Source organism: Astatotilapia calliptera, chromosome 18 (genome assembly GCF_900246225.1).
Source record: "Astatotilapia calliptera chromosome 18, fAstCal1.2, whole genome shotgun sequence".
NCBI classification, from domain to species: Eukaryota; Metazoa; Chordata; class Actinopteri; order Cichliformes; family Cichlidae; genus Astatotilapia; species Astatotilapia calliptera.
The window spans coordinates 26,040,786-26,062,958 of record NC_039319.1 but is presented as its reverse complement, the minus strand read 5'-3'; the positions used below and the strand labels follow the sequence as shown (position 1 = coordinate 26,062,958).

General features: G+C 40.7%; 3 protein-coding genes across 5 annotated transcripts in view; all 3 read right to left on the bottom strand.

Moving 5' to 3' along the window:
* Positions 1–1,159, bottom strand: part of tnk2b (tyrosine kinase, non-receptor, 2b) — a 56,062-nt gene extending 54,903 nt beyond the window's left edge. For 2 of the 3 annotated variants that reach the window (XM_026148707.1, XM_026148709.1), the window contains exon 1: positions 845–1,159. The gene's annotated coding sequence lies outside the window, so the exon portion shown is untranslated. The other variant, XM_026148708.1, reaches the window with a different exon arrangement.
* Positions 1,160–2,728: 1,569 nt separating this feature from the next.
* LOC113011424 (transferrin receptor protein 1-like) lies at positions 2,729–15,227 on the bottom strand. The gene is made up of 18 exons (XM_026151000.1): positions 14,953–15,227; positions 13,253–13,302; positions 12,355–12,592; positions 11,823–11,994; positions 11,471–11,696; positions 11,269–11,391; positions 10,589–10,684; positions 10,148–10,287; positions 9,898–10,049; positions 9,690–9,809; positions 8,554–8,639; positions 8,191–8,254; positions 7,989–8,056; positions 7,823–7,887; positions 7,616–7,709; positions 7,288–7,509; positions 5,358–5,516; positions 2,729–4,954 (listed from the first exon to the last, which is right to left on the bottom strand). Exons 2-18 carry the CDS (start codon positions 13,283–13,285, stop codon positions 4,712–4,714), a joined length of 2,301 nt encoding a protein of 766 aa, XP_026006785.1. The 5' UTR covers positions 13,286–13,302; positions 14,953–15,227; the 3' UTR covers positions 2,729–4,711.
* Positions 15,228–16,057: 830 nt separating this feature from the next.
* LOC113010825 (transferrin receptor protein 1-like) lies at positions 16,058–21,425 on the bottom strand. Its single transcript, XM_026150051.1, has 16 exons — positions 21,224–21,425; positions 20,931–21,159; positions 20,615–20,840; positions 20,413–20,535; positions 19,887–19,982; positions 19,420–19,559; positions 19,170–19,321; positions 18,962–19,081; positions 18,735–18,820; positions 18,326–18,389; positions 17,806–17,873; positions 17,640–17,704; positions 17,433–17,526; positions 17,098–17,319; positions 16,681–16,839; positions 16,058–16,398 (listed from the first exon to the last, which is right to left on the bottom strand). Exons 1-16 carry the CDS (start codon positions 21,423–21,425, stop codon positions 16,156–16,158), a joined length of 2,289 nt encoding a protein of 762 aa, XP_026005836.1. The 3' UTR covers positions 16,058–16,155.
* Positions 21,426–22,173: the final 748 nt, after the last annotated feature.

Genomic DNA, 22,173 nt, shown 5'->3' with positions numbered 1-22,173 from the left:
AATTGTGTTTCACTTCTTAGGAGCATCAATGCCAATGTGCATCAAAGCTGAAACAACTTACTAAAGGCACTTTATCACGGTTTTTCCTTTCATTTGCCGCGCGCCTTATATACAAGCAAAGGGCTGGAGGATGTTTGCGGATCTTATTTAACTATTTGAATGCATTGGCTGAAATCCCTACACAGACTCCTCATTCTAGACTGTGTAATTATACATTTGCAGTGAGTGTAGGCTTTGATATCATGTGTTGCGTGACTCCTTCACTGGTCAGGTGTGCTGTATTTATCCAAGTCAGAGCCTAAACAGAAATGTTTGTATCGCTGTGTAAGCAAGTTAAAGAGGCAGAAACAGGTCAAGTGCGCGTATAGAAACACACTACCTTTAAGAAAAATAGACATTTTATAGACACTTGACATCACCTTTTGCCTTTTTCATACTTCCATGTGACTTGCTTCAGTAAAGAGGACCTGTTAGGCTAACTAAGCACACCTGGGTGCCCTCCTCGCCTGAGCCTCTGCCCGGACCCTGAGACAGCTATCCGCATATAAAACTCACGTACATGTACAAGCTGGTCAGGTTGGCCCCCTCTGTGACCTGCGTTGTTGCAACTAAAGTGCTCCGGGCTTTCACAACAGAGACTCACAGCAGCTCTCACCTGCTCCCTCCTTCCCGCCACCAAGCCTATTTAACCGGCTCGCGTTGCATTTGAGGACCTGGACAAGTGGCCGTCTGACAACTAAGTACTTGAACTTTAACTGCGACGCTAACATTTCCACAACTAAATGAAGACTGCAAGTAAAGTTTACTACTCTGTTAGTCACTTCTGTTTAATGAGTGCACCTACCTGTCAGTCTCGGTTCCTGTCACCTTACGCTCCTGTAGCCCTCTCTTTAATGTTACTATTATTTCATTGATTTGGCCTCCAAAAAACTTTCTACAAATGAAGAGGTGCTGGCATCCCCGAGAGCTCCTTGTCCTGTGGAGTGGATGAAGCTGATGAAAGTTTGCTGAATGCTTACACAGCAGCAGTATCCGAAATACTGCCCGGGTATGAATGCAGAGGCTGCTGGCGTCGGTTCTGCGCTGTCCTTGTACAACACAAAGATCTTCTATACGTTTACCGATGGATAACTCCATTAAAGAGCAGTCATTGTTTCATTTATCTGAATTTATGTGTATTTATTTATTTAATTTATTTGTATTTGCATAAGGAGGCATTTAAAATATATATTAAAATGAAAAAAACATGCAAAAATACGGAAGGCTTTATTAAAAATAAATAAGGTCCAATTAGTCAACTGATTGTCTCATTCATGATATTTTAATTATAGAACTGAGGAAATAGTCACCTTGCTTGCTCACTCATTAATTAGCTGATAAGTATCGCTTCATAACACAGTCATGCTTTACATTATTATGACATACAATTAAAAATGGCAGAGCCACTAAAGGCACAGTGAGGAGTGCCTGATCTATCTATCTATCTATCTATCTATCTATCTATCTAGTTATGTTTCAAGCGATCTGCCAGTCATTTCCCTTTTTTACTAAAGCACTACATAGTGTTTCATTTTTGTAGGTTGGTTTGTTTCACCGCAGGAATAAGTAGCGAAGTGAGACGTCTTTTATTTTCTCATATCTCTGTTGCGCATTCACTTTGTCAGCCCACTCTTAAAGAAATATTCTCCCATTTAGATTTTTCATGCTACCACCTTGCTGACAGTTGTCTCTGCAAACTGAAATGAAGCCTCTGTGGACGTGTTCAGATATTTCAGATATTACAGAGATTCCTACAAAGAACAACTGGGTGTATTTAAAGAGAACAACAGGGATAGGGAATGAGGTAGGACCTCTAGCTCCTGTTCCCCTTGATTTTATACCCTGATACAATTAAAAGCTGCCCAAGTCATGAGAAGAATGCGCTATGATTTGGTGGTGGTGAACGCACTCTGTGAACTAACATAGATGATAGGTTTTTATGACAAATCAGCTCATTTATAACAAAAAAATCTTTTTCGGACGTACGTTATTCCGAAAGTCATTGAGAATAAAACGTTTACGAGCCGCTGACGGTCCGATTTGAATTAGATTCACCTGCCTGAACACGCTGGAAAAAGCACAAATGCCAAATGATGCACTAACGATTTCTTTACTTTGTGTCCATCTTCCGGTCAAATTGTGTCACAGCAGCTTTTTGTGTTTACGGGATCATTTTGAAAAAGGACACTAAATGAATGGGCTTTAATACAGACAAAAAAGAAACGAAAAACTAATTAATCATTGACATGAATACTTATTAACTATTAAGTTGCATAAAGTCAGACTTTGCAAATTTACATTTAAATGGAACATATTCAGCCAATTTCCAGCTTTACTTTATCTTTCTACGCCATCGAGGATCTTTTACATGCTTCAGTTTAAAATATATAATTTTTCTATTTTAAAACTTTGTTTTTCGACTTCGGTCATTTAAATATTCCATAGGCTATAAATAAAATAGGCATTTTTTACATTGCACATTTGAGGTTAATTTTTATTTTAAATCATTTAACACACTTCAGTGGGCTACATACTTAGTGTTACTATCAGTCCAATACCAATAACAGTGTTGGTATCGATACTAGTGATATTTGGATGAGTCCACTCACCTCTACTACACCTCAATGTGAATAATTAAGCAAAACTCAAATAGTTGTGTTTATTGAAGAAGAAAACTGTAAGGCCAAGAAAATGTGTTCACAGTTTATTTGTTTTTTTAGCTGAATATTTTAACAATTTGCAAGCACAAAGGAATTTTACATTTTTTTTCCAAGTTCACCAACTTTTGATCTTAACAGAAATCAAGAAAATTATCTGAACCTCTTTCAGCATACAGAAGCTCGGCTCTCCATTGGAGACATGAAACGAAAAAAAAGGAACAAAGGAAATCTCAACAAATTCATCAAAAGGTAAAATGTAGTTTTATTCATTCAAACTAAATCCACAGTGTAGAGTGGTGATTAGTTATGGAAATAATACTGGACCACAATGCTGTGGCCATGGTAAGTGTTTGTAACACTCCTTTCTTTAAAGCCAAAATTCCTTCAATAGTAGACCTTGAAGATGGAACAGATCAGCTGGGCCGGATGAAATGGGCTCTTAAACCTTACACCTTGAAACCATGTACCCAAATAAGTGCATTTTTTGTCGTAAAATCGTATCTTTGGTAGAATACAGTAGCCATTACTTCACGTGCCCTACTCCCCTACACTGTTGAGGCTAGTGGTCTCTTCCAATTTTAGCTAAAATTGCTATACTTTAAGGTGAAACAAGCAGAAGCAGGTTTAACAAATGCAATAAAAAGAGAAGAGTGAGGTGCCACCTTTATTATTTTTTCAAACAAATCAGGATGAAACCACTGCAGTTAGCTTAAAGTTTTCCAGACAATATTGGACAAGAAGACATCCCAGCTAATCCAAACATTAGCAACAGCTGGTAATGATAGTGAATTATCATGACCTGAAACGATGGTTCAGAAACTGTGCTTCTTTAGATGATCCATCACATGAAAAAGCTCTGGCCTCTGATTTTAATATCAGGTACTCTGAGATGCTTTTGCTAAAGTGATACTGTGATGGTTATTTTACATTTTTATTTCATCCAGCCAAAGGACTGATGTTCTCCATGGTATAGGACAAAGGATGAGCTTAAGCCAGAGGTATACATTGTCCGTCCATCCTTTCATAATCAATAATCGCTACTCCTCCTACAGTATTTGTCATTTTTTTAGCTAAATATGCACACAATGAGATCCTAATTAGTCCTTACCCAAAAAGGTCAAAGTCATAGTCACATTTGCTGTTTTCTGTGCTTGAAGACCAAAGTCAGGATAGTACTTAATCAGGGAGATGCTCTTTACCCTCGTGGCCCACACTGAGGCTATCCTCCAGAGACTGACGAGCATCCTCTAATCTTTGTGTAAGTAGTTTGGGCTCACTGTCAGCCAGAAAAAAGATGAACATCTGTGCATAAGATGGCCTCACCCCTCCCTCCATCACTATGAATATCTGCACCCGTGCAGTTAAAATAACTTTCCTGGGTTCTACCATCAACACTACCCTCTCACTTAATATGGAACTCAGTTGATGACTCAGGAAGGTAAACACTATCGTGGCCTTATTGTCCTGCAGGGTGTGTAAAAATAAAGTGCTGACTGACCACACAAAGATCAAAGTGTAGCAGCCCTGTGTCAACAGCCCCTTACTGTATGGACGTGAAACCTGGATCACCTAAATGAGACGACTCAACTCGTTCAACACGCGGTGCCTCAGAAGCGTCTTTGGATTCAGATGGCAGGACCGCTTTCCAACCACTGGCACACCAACCATCTGTGCTCAGTGGCTTGTAGCTATGATATTGGCATGACATGATGAGGGCCAAAGTATTGAAGATCGTGATATTTAAAATACCACAGGTTCAAATTCAAGATTTGTTTTTTTCTTTGTGCAAGTTTTTTTAAGCGGAAGGCTCACATATTTTCTATCATGACATATCATATATTGGTTTTATGGAAAATTTTAGAAAAAGGAAAATGAACACTGTGGAACAGATGTGATGACTTTGTGGAAATCCATTAAAAAACTGTCTGTTAATCACACCATCATACTGGCTGTCACACCGCCAGTTGTAATAAGAGGGCCAAGCCATGAACAAGGGAGGGCAAAGGACTTTTCTAGAATTCATTATCCAGAGACCAGATGTCCCCTGCTAGGGAGTTTGCACAGGCCTGAATGGTCCAGGTCGCCTGGGCAAGCTTGTTGCGGAACAGCTCGGCGTTGGCCTCTGGGCTGGCAGACTTCAGAGCGTCGAGATGGTTGGTCAGAGCTTTGAGGGTGTGGGGGCCGGAGCCCAGCAGGATGTGGCGAAAGGGGCTGTCTATCGGAGAAACGTAGGGTGACAGGAAGTTCCTTTCCACCTATAGTAACAGGAGGAGGAACATGGAGGAGTTTGTTAAAAGTGTTCTGGGTCACCAGACTTTTCTGTCATATAAAAGGAGGCAATTAGCAGCTAAAAAGAAAACTACCTTGAATACTATTGCACTTTACAGTAGATAAAAAGTAATGCAGTAAAATAAAATATGACGTATTCCATTTTAAATATGACACAAAAGTAGCTAAACCACACTAAAATATATGAAATCCTTTGGCCAAAAGCTCAGATAGCAGCTTAGCTTTAGCTTTATTGTTGTCTCCACTTTATAAGCCTTGATATCAGTTCAAAAGAAGGAAATATTTACAATAACAGCAACAATTGCTAAGATATGTCCATATTTTCCACAGAATTTCTCAGGAAGAATTACTGAGTGTTGGAAGCCTTACCGTCATGATGCGGTCATTGATCATGCGGCACATCTCCACGTTTTCCAGGTCGCTGTTTTGGATGTCAGCTGTCAATATGCTAGAGACACGGTTGTAGGAGCCAGAGGCCATGACCAACCACTGCCCAGTCAGGGTCTTGGGCAACAGCTGGGGCTGCAACTGGAAGCAGACAAATATGCAGGAGTGATTTAGTTTTCACAATAAACTCAATTTGCTAACTGGACGTGCAAGATCTGACCAGAGTCTGGGCAAAAGAGTAAGAGAGGTGACGTTACTCTACATCTCTTCAACTTGCTTTCAACTAGATAAATAGATTTCATTTAACTAAATATAACATTTCTTTTTTATGTAGTTGTTAATGAGTCCTTAATTAATAAAATAAAAATGTAGTTTCAAAATAATCTTCTTTTACTCTAATTAAGTCTTGGATTAATCGTTTACGCTTTGCCCGATTCTGCTCAGAGCCCAAAGCAAACTCAGCATATCCAGGCTAAGACTGAAGACTATAAGACTGAAAACAGCTGCAATATAAATAAAGTTTAGTCTATTTGAAGGCAGAAAGAAATGCCGGCAAAATGCCAACTGTGTGACTTAGACCTAATATCTCAACTCTTAACCTCTCAGACTCACTATCACATCTCTATCATCCAACCTTCCTTTATCTCATAAGTTCTTGAAAGAGTAAAACAGCTAAGTGATCATCTCAGAGGAATTGTTTATTTGAAGAGTTTCAGTCAGGTTTCAGAATTCACAGCACAGAAACAGCTTTAGTGAAGGGTACGAATGATCTTCTTATGCCCTCTGTGCTTGTCCTGCTAGACCTCAGTGCAGCGTTCAATACTGTTGACCATAATATTTTATTTCAGCCATTAGAGCATGCTGTAAGTGTGCTGCATTGATTTGAATCATATCCATCTAATACAGTACAATTTGTTCATGTAAATGGGAAGTCTTATTTCACACACCAAGGTTAATTATGGAGTTCCACAGGTTTCTGTGTTAGGACCAATTCTGTTTACATAACACATGCTTACACAAGCCCTGCAACAGACTGTGGACCTGGTCAAGGTATACTTCCCCATGGTAGCTGGGATATGCCATTAGGATAGATGGCTTAACTTGTCCTCCAGTAACACTGTGAGGAATCTTGAAGTCATTTTTGACCAGCAAATGTCCTGCAGTGTGTATATTGAACAAAATGCTTTCTTGCATTTGTGCAATATCTCTAAAATTAGAAACATCGTTCTCAAAGTAATGTTGATACTAGTTCATACATTTAGTACTTCTAGGTTGGACTACTGGAATTAAGCCTTCAGTTGATCCAAAATGCTGCAGCCAGAGTACTGACAGGGATTAGAAAGAGAAAGCATATTTCTGATCATGGTTATGCAAGAGGTTTCTATTGTTAAAAGGGAGTTCTTCCTTCCCACTGTCGCCAAGTGCTATCTAATAGGTGATCATCTAATTGTTGGGGTTTTCTCTGCAATATTGTAAGGTTTTTACCTTACAATATAAATTGTCTTGAGGCGACTGTTGTGATTTGACGCTATATAAATAAAAATGAAGAAGTAGTGAAACTTCTTTGTAATACAGAAACCTTTGAGTTACCTGGATAGGACGAATTCCAGCTTTGAAGTACAGGCTTGTAATCAGATAGTTGTTGTGTTTCTAGCATTCCAATTACATGTTGTCAACAGCGAAGTCTCAGAATGACCTCTGGTGGACCAACTATGTAACATCAACACTCATAACATGGTCGAAGTGTGTTTCTCTCTTCTCTGTTTCCTTTTTTAAAAACTTGTATTGGCATCATTGTATCAATGTCAATACTGATATATCAGCAATGGTCAAGTTGCTCCTGATTTCTGCAGCCCTGCTCTCAACAAGGTAAATACTATCTTCTTTTACAAGGACACTGGTGAGCACTCACCCTCTGAACAGCCTTGACCTTCCCATTAATCTGAACCACGTGGCTGCGTATGAGCTGGTTGTACTTCTTCAGGTCCATCTGCAGCAGGTGGTCATGGACCAGCCTCAGTGCTATGTGACCTGCAAACTGGCCCGCTCTCACAGCCAGCTGAGGAACCTGGCTGGCTGTGACAGAGTTCAGGTTTTCTCGGGTGTCCAGGTTTGTGCCAAAGTGCGGGTAGTCCTGAGGAGGCACACAGGATGTTTTAAAAATTACTCTACAAAGTTGGCATTAGTTAAAAGAGTTCAGAAACTATTTAAGAACTTGTAGTACAGAAGAATTCACTTACTGAACTTCCAGAGTGGAATCTGAAAGCGACTGAGGGAATGCCGGAGAAGGCGAGGAAAGGATACGCAGCACTGTCCATCCTCAGAGGCTCCAGACTTCAAAATCAAACGCAAAAAAGAAGAGTGAGAATGACAGCCTACTTTCAAACAAGAAGGCTGTGATAATCATCACTGGCTATACTTTGTTATCTTTAATTAGACGGACTCACATAGCAGACTCCCAGTTGTTCTTTCCAAACTGAGAAAGAAGAGACTTGTCCTTGTCATAGTTCACCTAAGAAGAAAACAAATACTTTGATTAAACTCTTGTTTTATTTTACAAATAAAACTGACCAACAGAATTATTTCTGCAGAAGAGATCAGCTGTGGAGTTACCTCTTTCAGAGCGTTTTGGACCAGGCTGTGCAGCAACGGGCTGGCTGCTACTTTAAACCCATTCTGACCTAGAATAACAAGACCACTAATATTTAGTTATCCTGAAACATAAGTGATGCTTTTTGCATGTGTTTGTAAAAGTTTGACATTAAACAGCTTCAGGGGTACAAGAAGTCTGCATCCATGGCAGCAATACCAATACCTGTCACAATGCCGTCCAGGTTGATGTAGGCGACTGCTTTCATGCTCAGAGAGGACAGATAACCCTGGAACAAAGAAATAGCCAAAATAAATTTATACTCAGCCACTTTGTTAGGTACATCTTTTCAAATGTTTGCTCTCTAATAAGCCAATTTATGCATGTAGACATGAACCAGATGTGAGATGAAACTGACAAATGTGCAGCAAATGCTTGATGCTATTGTGTCAATATGAACCAAAATCTCTGAGAAATTTTTCCATCACTTTGTTGAATATATGACATGAAAAATTAAGCTATTATAGCGTGTATTTACATGAACAGAGTACACTCATTATTAATGAAGTTTTGCCTTGCATTTCTCACCTCCAACCACTCGGTGGCGCCAACACTCCCATACTCTCCCGCACTCCAACTGGCAAACACCATGCTCCTCCTGGGTTTGAATCCATCTGACAAAGTGGAAACACATTTAATAAAACTAATGAAGCCGGCGCGTTTTTTAGCTGCTCAGTGACAAACTTTAGCGTCTGATGTGAAGTTTACATCAATTTCATTACTGTTACGTATTCATTTGGTTTTTTTCCCCAATTCAGTTTTATCTATATACAGCCAAATTGCAAGCTAAAGAGGTAAAACAGAGAACACGCCAACAATCAGACTTGAAGCACTTGGTGACAGTGGAAAATAAAAACTCCCTCTTAACAGCAAGAAAAATTAGGAAGAAAAAGAGGTGGGTAAAGAAGCACTCAGTGCATCATGGGAGGCCCACAGCACCATAACTAAGGGAGGATTCAGGATCACCTGATCCAGCCATAACTATAAGCTGTAGCAAAAAGGAAAGTTTAAAGCCTAATCTTAAAAGTAGAAACGGTGTCAGTCTCCCAAATCCACCTGGGAGTTGGTTCCAAAGAAGAGCGCCCTGAAAGCTAAAGGCTCTGCCCCCCCATTCTCCTTTTAAATATTGTGAGAACCACAAGTAGGCCTTCAGACTGAGAGTCAAGTACTCAGCCTGGGTAATTACAAACTGTGAGGTCTTTAAGATACGATGGGGCCTGATTATTCAAGACCTTTTTTGAGAATGTTAAGGTTTTTGAATAAGATTCGGGATTTAACATGAAGCCTGTGAAGCAAAGACAGTATCGGAGAAATGTTTTCTCTTTCTAGTCCCTGTCAGTATTCTCAGTCCAGCACTTTGAAACAACTGAAGACACACCCTGGTCAAAAACAACCCCAAGATATCTAAAAGTTTTATTTCATTCCAAGACAATGCAATTGTTAGGGCCAAGTACGATAGCCTTGGTTTTCATTTAGAAGCAGGAAGTTAGAGCCAGGTCTTTATGGCTTTAAGACATTCCTGTCGTTCAACTAATTGGTGCGTGCCATCTGGCTTCACTGATACATTAAACTGGGTATCCTTTGCATAGCAATGAAAATGAATGATATGCTTTCCCATGATAGTGCCTAAGAGAAGCATGTATAAAGTATCAACAGGTGCTCACCGTTCTCCACCATGTCAGAGATGGAACGCGCCAGCTCGACGAGGACGCTGGTGCCCACGCTTGATGCTGCAAAGCCAGGGCCCCACGCATCCCTCTGGGCCCCAATGACCACGTATCGATCTGCAGACGGTCACAGGACATTCATCACTTGCATCGTTTCCATATTTCCTGATCACAGGATCTCTCTCATTACTCATCTTTGCTGTACCTGCATCCACAAAGCCTTTGATGACCCCAAAGACATTATTTATCCTTTTCTCAGTAAGGACATTGTTGACTTCCACAGTAATAACATCGCTCTCATCTCCGAGTCTATTGATGCCCTCCCAACTATTTGGCTGAGTTCTACCCCCGAGCTGCCTGTTGGATGCAGACAAATATCAACTCTTTATTGATGCCCTGTTTATTACAAGCTTCGACAATCTTTCTGATACCAGTATGATGTTTGTGAGTCTTACCTCAGAATTTTGGTTCCCATGCCTGTTGTGATAGTCTGAGCCAAAATATGTGGCAGGCCTGAAGACTGCACAGGTGGAAACTGGGTGTGGTTGAAGGAGGGGAAGCCTGGGGTGTAGGGATCCCCAGAGCCCATGTGGACCTGTGGGAATCAGAAGAAAAACACAATGCAGTGCAATTGCTTCCTCTTAGCAACAGTATTAGGTTTACAGACTTTAGAGTTTGTAATACATGTCAAATCAGTCTTCATATTCCCTGTCTGTCTTTTTGTCTATGCTTCTACAGAACCTACCAGCAATGGTAGCACCCTCACTTGCTCAAAACTCCAGAAAAGCTCCCACTGCATTCCAATTCTTTGAATCTTGAGAACATCAAACAAACTAAGCACGTAGAGCACTTCAGTGGGTTTTATTCCAAGACATTTTAAAACTGCCCTCACTCACATGTCCAAAGAGTGAAGTATCATTTCCAATAGGGTAATCAGCAGGGTCTGGGTAGATCAGCACAGCAGAAGCGTTCACTTTGGCTGCATTGGCTACCTATAAGCAGAGAAACAAGGCAATGGAAAATTAAGTTCACCAACAGTAAAGATTTTTGCATGAATCCATCCATCTTTTTGCAGTGTTTCATGCAAAAAGAAGTAAACTTAAGTCCCACAATCACTAAACTGGTATCACTAGTATGACCTCAGATTTACAAAGTACCCTATTGCCTACCCTGTCACATCAGCTGCCACATATTAAGCCTGTTCATCTGATAGATTTAAACATGTCACTTCTATGTGTGAATCTGTGCCATTTAGCAAAACAGTCTCTCCTGAATTTATGCACAAAATGTTCTCCAAGCTTTATTTCATCACAGCCTCATGCAGGAAAGAGGATGAAGAAAAGTGTAGAGAAGTCAAAGCTTTTTACACACACACACAAAACAAAAACAAAACCAGATTTAAACTGGACTAAAACTTCTGTTTGATATTTTGACATTTTCAAATTGCAATTTAAGGACATGACAGATTTGCAAGGAATTACAACACGCACAGATATTACCCAAGTCACCCCAGGAAAGATAATTCCTGTTTGAATAGTTTACTAATACAACTTTTGCATCTTTTTAAGCATCCCACCTTCTCAGCAAAGCTGATCCTTCCAGCTCTGACCAGCATCACCCTGTTATTCATGTTGATGTTCATGTTCTTCAGCTGTTTGAAGTCATCTTCCTGTCCATAATGGGCATACAGCACTGCACCCTGGAGCCATCAGAAACAGAAATGTCACTGCAAGTGTCACTGTACATTTTTCCTACTCATAATTTAGCCTTCTGATTACCCTTGCTGTTCCACTGGCGCTGTAGGACAGGAAACCCGTTGGATGTTCCTCTGATCCGTTCTTGAAAACTATTCTGTTGTATCCAGATGCTGGGGGGTCCTGAACCTTGACAAAGTACTCATCAGTCCAGGTCTTCATGCCGTACTCCTTAAACTTTGTTATCACCTTGTTCCCCAGATCTTCATCACCAGGAGAACCAGCCCGGTGGTTGCTACTGGTCAGCTGACTGTGAACGAACACAGGGAAAACAAATGGAGGCAAGAAAACAGGGCCCAGTTATTCTCTTTTAAAACTGCAATGCACATAAAATTTGTACAGCACTGTACATGCAATGTGTGGGGTTTCTATTCACCTTAGTGCAATCTCTAAGTTGGATGTATTTAGTTTATCACCAAGCAGTTTTCTCACATCATCCCAGTCCATGAAAGGGACAGCACCAGTCTTATGGGTAATATCATCTTCAGAAGGTGCACAGGAGCAATTCAGATCCTTATTCTTATGAACCAGGTAGCCAGTCAAATAGCCTGAACGTGGTAGTCATTTAAAATGAGGAAACAATTACTAATAAGGAAAGGGAACACACCCAAGACCAGACCATAGCACAGAGTCAGCATTTTGAAATACCAGTGAGGGACCAAGAGACCTAAAGTTTGTACACTATCAGCGCTTACACCTCCAGACTAAATTCATGGCTATAAACTGTCAAATTGTTGCTCAGATGAATGCAAGGTCAAAGCTGGGCTATGTTTTTCAGATGATAAAATTATACTTTGTAAGTTTTCACACACACATGAAAAATGTTTAAAAAAAATGTAACTTTCTAGGCATATGCATCTCCTCAGACAAACAGAAATATGCCAACTATGCCTTTCTCCCTCTCTTACCAATGACAAATGTGAAGACGATGGTAGCTGCCATGAAGCAGAGGCTCTTGGTTGTACATTCAAAGTTTTGAGCCACGTGTGGTTGGCGGTTTGACTTGTGACTAAGGTGGCCTTCGTCGCCATTCTCTCCAACCTCCTCATTCATGTCAGACGACTGTATCATCTCCACCTGGCTGGTGTCAACTTCCATATTATCAGGCAAGTTGAATCGTGTGTAGGAGTGTGGTTCATTGTTAAACTAACAAAACAGAAACAGAAAAGGTCAGGGTAAGCAAAACATATTATTTCAGTAACTACCAAAGAATATAGAACCTGGGTGGGAATCATAGACAGCATGCCCACTGATCCAGTTCTGTTTTCTTAATATATGTTACCACGAGTCTTCGATTAAACAGTTTCAAAGGTATTTATACCACTGCTATGCTGACGATACACTGTTTTACTTTTCTGTTAATCCAAAAGCCTCAACAGTCCCTCCTGCCTCAGTGAATGTTTCACTGTCATTACTGATTGAAAGTCTTCAAATTTCCTCCATCTCAGTGCCAAAAACTGAAGTTCTTGTGTTCGGCCTCGACAGTTCCTCTAAGCAGGTCAGTCATTACACCAGAGCAGTTTCAGTGCAGTGCACTAGCAGGCTAGTGATTCGCTACATGCGGTAGGTGGTAAGTTAGATTCAGATTTTCCATTTGGATTTAGTTTGTGTTATCCCCCAAGAGAAAAGTGTCTTGGTTTGTGAATTGGATATTGGTAGAGTGTCCCTGTGCCAAAGGAAATACTGCACAGTGAAATGTATATTTGAAGTAACCTTTCAGTTAAGAGGTGGAAATGGAAAAATAAATAAATAAAGGGAGGGATTCAAGCTTAATACTAAGCTTGTTAACACTCACTGAATACTTACAATTTGGGACATCGCTGATCTTGCTTGGTCCATGGCTGCTTCAGAGGATTCTGAGAAGATAAACCAAAAAGTTAGACTACTCCAGCCAAGTTTAAGTCTTTAAATGACAGGCATTTTATTCTCCAAAGAGACTTAAAGTCAGGTGGTGCGTGAATGTAACTTTTTATTCAACTTAAATCCCTCACAGTGCGAGCAGTGGGTTGCTGCTTTTTACTTGCAGGAACATCCAAAGAATATATCCCATGTCTTGTCATTGGTCCGATTCTTCTTATCCTAAAGGCAGAGCTGGCAGGGGAGCAAAAGGCAAGTGTCCTGCACAGGTCGACACACAATGACACCACCGACTCTTTGGTCTCGCCCATCGTGGTAGCAAGGTAGGAATGGATAAACTGTTTCTGTGGGCTGGGTCGATTTATACTCATAAAGAGTTGCGATCAGGAGTGCTTGTAATTGATTGATTGTTTGATTGAAATCTGTGGAAGCCAGAATTCTGGATGTTTGTAGGGGATCAACTACTTCCTTCACTCAATGACAAATGCAAATAAATTTATAACTTTTATGCAATGTGTTTTTTTGTGGATTTGTGGTTGTGTCTCTTTTCATTAAAATGAAAATACCATAACAAGTACAGACTGTTCTTCTCTTTGGAAGTGGGTAACCTTACAGATTCATCACAAATCAAATAATAATTCCTCCACTGTTAAGAAGTCAAAGGCAAGTTGTATAAGGAGCTTAAGCTATGGGACAGAATCTATACAAGCTAATCATAAGAATCTCTTCAGCCCATAAGAAACCTCTTTACACGTTGAGGAAAGTTTCTGTTAAAGTTTTAACACTGACTCTCCCATAGTTTTCTTGAAAGTAAAAATGGGTCTGGGGTCTTATGTAGTAATGCTTTCCTGTACAGTTCTTATCATATCTACAGGTACGTGCATTATCAGAAGAAATATTATTTCTGTTAAACGTGCACATAATGTCAAACACATAAACACTACACCCGCGACAAGATTACAGAAGAGAGTTTCTGATCACTCAGGATTGTTTTTCATTAACTCATATGTGATACTGCAGAGCCACTTAGAGGCTTTCCACTGCTGGCTGAGGACTGTCATAGAGGACGCACATGCAGAATTCTGCTGTGGATTCAAAGTTATCAGACAACGCATGTGACTAAAGTGGACAATGAGTCTAAACTGGAGGGCGTAAAATGCACCTCTTGTCGTTAAAATACAGATGGAAGCTGAAAAAAACCCTGCAACATTCATACTGCAGTGACATGTGGGCCATTTAAGGGGAAATTACGAAAGGAATTGCACAACAACAACAAAAATAATAATAAATAAAACTTTTTCTGCTCAGCAAACAGTAGTTGAAACCTCGACCTCGGCTCCCAGGTCAAAACAATTCGCGCTATGACTGCAGAAACTGTGCAGCACACGGACGGGTGTTGATGTTGTTTCCACGTAGAGTCGTTGTAGTCACTCAGACCGTGTCTTACACAGTGAGAAATATAGATCTGAAAACTAATCTGATTAGTACATAGTCGTGATCAAACAGCCACATAATGCTCTTTCCACGGCACAGACTACACTACACCAGAGTGTGTTTTCCCAAATTAATGAGCAAATGAAACAAATGCACAACACTTTTACGCTTATCCTTATCTAAATTCTCTCTGATGTGTTACATGGCGAACTTACTGTGTCAGACTGTTGCCTCTCTGTGACCGATGTCAGCATCATAAATCGGGGGACACAGTTCTCTGAGCAGGAAGATCTTTAGCGCAGTTGGGAAAGAAATGGGCGTGAAAGGGCGAGATCACGAGTTTGGAGTCACCGCTCAGTGGTAACATACTTCCTCTAATCTTTTCTAACGACAATATTTTTATTTACATTGTTTATTCTAACCCTTGAGTAGGCAATGGGCGGATCGCGGTCCGGATCTGGACCCAGATGACGTTCTGTGTGGAACCAGATCGTTTATATTTTACTCTGCGCAGCTTTCCACGAACTTACGGTAAGGTTATTTTTAATGTGCGCAGCTTTTTCTTTTGTGTTTACGGTACTCGACGTACACAGGAAGCAAACGGGTTAAACGCGTACGTTATAAGCCATCCCACGTGACATTACTCAACCAATCAAATAATTTCTTCAGTTGAACAGGCGCATTGCGCGTGTGCGAAAACAAAGTTTTGTACTGAATGTACACATTATGGGAAACAGTATCACCATAATATTAAAAAAACTACCTACTGTTATTAACATTTTGGAAATTACTGCTCCTGATAATTATACTTTTATATGAAAGGTGATTAAAAACTATTTATAGTGACCCCTGCCACTGATAAATAAATAACTCAATAAATAAACACGTGGGTTCTGTTTCAGTGCCACATGGTTGAGGACCTTCTCCCCTGCTTTGACAGGTCTGCACAGATTAGCTCCAATGCCAGGAAATGTGTTTCGTATTTGATTCAGATCACTTTATTAAATTCATGCATATAATCAGGGCTTTGCGTTGTTTTGTTGTTGTTGTTGTTGTTTTTATTTTTAATGCCGCTGATTATTGCAAATCTTTATACACTGGTGCTTCTGTAAAAATCAATCGGAAATTTCTGTATCTATCACAGTATTAGATATTTTAGCTAGTGATAAAAAAAAATAAAGCTCAGGTTTGAACACCGCAGCAGCAATAGTAGAACAAAAAAAAACAGTTTTCCTCATGGTAAACTATAGAAAGTCATTGACTTATTGTCATCATACGGCGCTTTTAACAAATGAACATTGTGAAAACAATATGATGACTTAGTAGATATCCACTGAAAACGTGGTGGTTAATCACAACAGCACTGCCTGTTGTAATAAGAGGGCCAAACCATGAACAAGGGAGGGAAAAGGACTTTTCTAGATTTCATTATCCAGAGACCAGATGTCCCCTGCTAGGGAGTTGGCACAGGTCTGAATGGTCCAGGTCGCCTGGGCAAACTGGTTGCGGAACAGCTTGGCGTCTGCGTCGGGGTCGGCAGTCGTCAAAGAGTCGAGGTGGTTGGTCAGAGCTTTGAGGGTGTGGGGACCAGAGCCCAGCAGGATGTGACGGAAGGGGCTGTCTCTGGGAGAAACGTAGGGTGACAGGAAGTTCCTTTCCACCTATAGCAAGAAGACGGACATCATGAAAGAGCTGGATAAAAACCAACGTTATCAACAAATTTATTGGACAGTCCCGTCCTTTGAAAAGCAGAAAGCAGACACTGAACACTACCTACATCAACTATTACACTTGACTGTGATTAAAATGTGATGTATCCCACTTAATATACGATCCAAAGGTAGCTAAACCAACACTAAAGTTGTAATTTCAGCTAATCAAAAGCAGAGGTGGCAGCTTGTGAAATCAACTAAACTTGATGGGCTGAGTTTTTTCCCCCTTACCGTCATGATGCGGTCATTGATCACGCGGCACATCTCGATGTCCTCCAGGTCGCTGTTCTGGATGTCGGCTGCCAGCGCGCTAGAGGCACGGCTGTAGGAGCCAGAGGCCATGATCAACCACTTCACTGTCAGAGCTTTGGGCAACAGCTGGGGCTGCATCTGCAAGCACACAAACATGCAGGGATGACTTTTCTCCCACAAACTCGAGTTAGTAAGCTGGACATTCAAGACCTGACCACAGCTTTGTCTTCTATGATGAGAGGAGTAACCAGGCAAAACAAACTGATTCAAAACTGATCATTTTTAAGTTGAGTGATGAAAAACACGACAACAGTCAAGTTGCTCCTGATTTCTGCAGCCCTGCTCTCAACAAGGTAAATACTATCTTCATTTACAAGGACACTGGTGAGCACTCACCCTCTGAACAGCCTTGACCTTCCCATTAATCTGAACCACGTGGCTGCGTATGAGCTGGTTGTACTTCTTCAGGTCCATCTGCAGCAGGTGGTCATGGACCAGCCTCAGTGCTATGTGACCTGCAAACTGGCCCGCTCTCACAGCCAGCTGAGGAACCTGGCTGGCTGTGACAGAGTTCAGGTTTTCTCGGGTGTCCAGGATTGTGCCAAAGTGCGGGTAGTCCTGAGGAGGCACACAGGATGTTTTAAGAATTACTCTCAGATCTACAAAGTTGGCATTAGTTAAAAGAGTTCAGAAACTATTTAAGAACTTGTAGTACAGAAGAATTCACTTACTGAACTTCCAGAGTGGAATCTGAAAGCGACTGAGGGAATGCCGGAGAAGGCGAGGAAAGGATACGCAGCACTGTCCATCCTCAGAGGCTCCAGACTTCAAAATCAAACACAAAAAAGAAGAGTGAGAATGACAGCCTACTTTCAAACAAGAAGGCTGTGATAATCATCACTGGCTATACTTTGTTATCTTTAATTAGACGGACTCACATAGCAGACTCCCAGTTGTTCTTTCCAAACTGAGAAAGAAGAGACTTGTCCTTGTCATAGTTCACCTAAGAAGAAAACAAATACTTTGATTAAACTCTTGTTTTATTTTACAAATAAAACTGACCAACAGAATTATTTCTGCAGAAGAGATCAGCTGTGGAGTTACCTCTTTCAGAGCGTTTTGGACCAGGCTGTGCAGCAACGGGCTGGCTGCTACTTTAAACCCATTCTGCCCTAGAATAACAAGACCACTAATATTTAGTTATCCTCAAACATAAGCAGTGTTGGTCAAGTTACTTGAAAAAAGTAATCAGTAACTAATTACTGATTACTTCCCCCAAAACATAATCCCGTTACTTTACTGATTACTTATTTTCAAAAGTAATTAATTACTTAGTTACTTTTTAAAAACACGATTTACAACCTGAATAGGTGATAAAGCAATAGATCTTTCAGCCCAATTCTACTTTTTCTGCATAATTCATCATACAAAATGTAATCAAATGGAAAAGTCTCTTTTTAAAACTTGTTTTATTAGTTTTAATCTTTTAACTTTATGCATCAAGCAAAAATTTAATTATATGCACCATTCTCTGACTGGAAGAAATTTGTTTAACATTTAAACCTATTTTCTGCACATTCCAGCTTCATGAGTACAAGAAGTCTGCATCCATGGCAACCAATACCTGTCACAATGCCGTCCAGGTTGATGTAGGTGAATGCTTTCATGCTCAGAGAGGACAGATAACCCTGGAACAAAGAAATATCCAATATATGAATGAGACTGAGCACAATCACTAATAATTATCCTCCTCAGAATAAGTCTATTCATTTACGTCTTCTTTAATGGGCATTTGTTTTTGGTCTACATCTTTTGACTTATTTGAGCTATCCTAAAAAGAAATCCTGATGTACGAAGTAGAAAACATCCTGGGCTTTCCATTGATATCTCATGCATTTGGGGGTGGGGGGGTGGGGTGTCTCTTTTGGCACCAAAGATGAAGGAAATCGCAAAAAAAGTACAATGAGAAGATTTATTTTTGTTGAGTAAAAGAAAAATGCAGCTAATCTGAAACTTTGCCATGCACTTCTTACCTCCAACCACTCGGTGGCGCCAACACTCCCATACTCTCCCGCACTCCAGCTCGCAAACACAATACTCCTCCTCGGTTTGAATCCATCTATCAAAGTGGAAACACAATTAATCAAACTCATGAAGCCAGCATGTTCTTTAGCTGCTCAGTATCTGACGTGAAGTGTACATCCAGGATCATTTTATTTGGAAATTAAAAACCAAACATCAGCTGCCGACAGGTGCTCACCGTTCTCCACCATGTCAGAGATGGAACGCGCCAGCTCTACGAGGACGCTGGTGCCCACGGTTGATGCTCCAAAGCCCGGGCCCCACGCATCCCTCTGGGCCCCAATGACCACGTATCGATCTGCAGACGGTCACAGGACATTCATCACTCGCATCGTTTCCATATTTCCTGATCACAGGATCTCTCTCATTACTCATCTTTGCTGTACCTGCATCCACAAAGCCTTTGATGACCCCAAAGAAATTATTTATCCTTTTCTCAGTAAGGACATTGTTGACTTCCACAGTAATAACATCGCTCTCATCTCCGAGTCTATTGATGCTCCCCCAACCATTTGGCTGAGTTCTACCCCCGAGCTGCCTGTGGGATGCAGACAAACATCAACCCTTTATTGATGCCCTGTTTATTACAAGCTTCAACCATCTTTCTGATACCAGTATGATGTTTGTGAGTCTTACCTCAGAATGTTCATTCCCATGCCTGTTGTGATAGTCTGAGCCAAAATATTTGGCAGGCCTGAAGACTGCACAGGTGGAAACTGGGTGTGGTTGAAGGAGGGGAAGCCTGGGGTGTAGGGATCCCCAGAGCCCATGTGGACCTGTGGGAATCAGACAGATGAAAAGATGATCTTTGAGTGGATCATGACATCTTTTCAAAGGTAGCTTTAATCAAACTAAACACATGAACCCCATTATTATTGTGGTTATCATTTAGATTATTGCACTGGTAGAGGAAGCACAACGACTTCCTCTTATGAACAGTGCTAGGTTTAAATGCACTTCACAACATGTGTATTGTCGACATGTCAAACATCTGTCCTCTCATTTCATATTTAAACAACAGTCTTCACCTTTCCTTCAGTGTACTCATCTGAGTATTTTCCCAGGTGATTTACACCTGAGGAGTAAAAACTGTCTTCACTCACATGTCCAAAGAGTGGAGTGCTCTCGCCGATCGAGTAATCAGCAGGGTCTGGGTAGATCAGCACAGCAGAGGCGTTCACTTTGGCTGCATTGGCTACCTATAAGCAGAGAAACAAGGCAATGGGAAGCTAAGTTCACCAACAGTAAAATTATTCGAATGAATCACATAATATAAAATGAAGTTTCATGGTAAAAACATAATTTCTTCTGCGATGAATAAAGTATGATTCTGATTCAGTTGGGGAGAAAGAGGATGAGATGGAGATGACAAAGGAGAATGCAGTGATGGAGGAGGCAGATGAAGGAAAGGAGGAGAAAGATTATGAGAAAAGTATGAAAATATAAATCTGCAGATCTTAAAAGGTCATATAGTTCGGAAGGTCTCGCCTGTACAGAAACACACACACGAAAATTCTAATGGAATTCTACTGAAGGTTAAGAACAGAGGACATCTACAAATATTGACAAGTACCACAGGGAATAAAGTCTCGTTCAAATGATGTTCCACCTTATTTTGAAACCACCCACCTTCTCAGCAAAGCTGATCCTTCCAGCTCTGACCAGCATCACCCTGTTATTCATGTCGATGTTCATGTCCTTTAACTGCCTCAAGTCATCTTCCTGTCCATAATGGGCATACAGCACTGCACCCTGGAGCCATCAGAAACAGAAATGTCACTGCAAGTGTCACTGTACATTTGTCCTACTCATAATTTAGCCTTCTGATTACCCTTGCTGTTCCATTGGCGCTGTAGGACAGGAAACCCGTTGGACGTTCCTCTGATCCGTTCTTGAAAACTATTCTGTTGTATCCAGATGCTGGGGGGTCCTGAACCTTGACAAAGTGCTCATCAGTCCAGGTCTTCATGCCGTACTCCTTAAACTTTGTTATCACCTTGTTCCCCAGATCTTCATCACCAGGAGAACCAGCCCGGTGGTTGCTACTGGTCAGCTGACTGTGACAGGGAAAACAAAAACGGGTTACTTACTGTTAAAAATACAACACACATAACAAAATGTGTGCAGTGCATGGAGCCTCTATTCACCCAAGGACAGCGTCCATACTGGATGTAGTCAGTTTTTCAGCAAGAAGCTTTTTCACATCATCCCAGTCCATGAGGGGAGCAGCACCGGTCTCATGGGCGACAGAAACGTCTTCATAACGGAGAGCAGAGGTTGCACAGGTGGGAGCCAAATCCTTATTCCGATGGACCAGGTAGCCAATCAAATAGCCTGAAAGTGGCAGTGATTCCAGATAAGGGATGGGAACAGATCAACTGAATTAAGTGACTCAACTGACTACAAAACCACAGCTTCCTCTTTTAACTTGCTTTCTTACCGAAGATGAAGACGAGGATGATAGCAGCTGCTATGAAGCAGAGGACTTTGGGTGTACATCTACATTTTTGAGGGACGTATTGTTTGCGGCTTGACTTGTGATTGAGGTGATCTCCAACCTCAAACGGCTCATTTATGCCAGATGACTCTATAATCTCCACATGCCTGGTGTCATCTTCCATATTCTGGGTAGGTCGAATCATGTGTAGAAGTGTGGTTTACTGTTAAACTGACAAAAACAAAAAATCATGGTAATCAGAATATATCACTTCTGTATTTTCCAAACGACATCATAAGTCATTAGACCAGCTTTTGATTTCCCACGCTGTCAAAAAAGTAATTTTCCTTCTTCATAAACATGCCTCTAACAAATAACTCATCATTTAAATGCATTTTTGCTGTGTTAAAATCAGATGACAGGCTCTCAAAAACTATGAACACAGGAAAGCTGTCTCCTTTCACTTTCACAATCATCTACTCTTTCTAGCCCTACTTTCACCTTCCCAGTCTTTTTCTTGAGGTAACTTGTCTCTTAACCTGCATATATTTCCTGTGTGCTCAAAACACATCACAGATAATGATGTATGAGAAAACCATCCAAAAAAATATTTGCTTGAATAGTTAAAATAAACCAGAAAGATTATTCAATTCAATTTGATATAAAACAGCATCATATCAACAATTTGCCAAACAGTCTCCTCAAGAGTTAATAAACTGAACTTACTATTTGAGATTCCCGAGAGCCTAAAAAAGGTGGTTGGTCACCGTCTTTGGTGGCAAAAAGAAAGTGGGGATCTGCTTCCTGATTTGTTGTATATTAAAAGAGGAGGTGGTGGGCAGGGAAGGACCTTTTTACTCTTTCTGTTCTCCAGAATTGCAAAAAGCTCCATTTCAGTTTTTACCGAAATGAAACTTGTCTTTCAGGTTTTTAATCTCCTTAGTCAAGTTTAA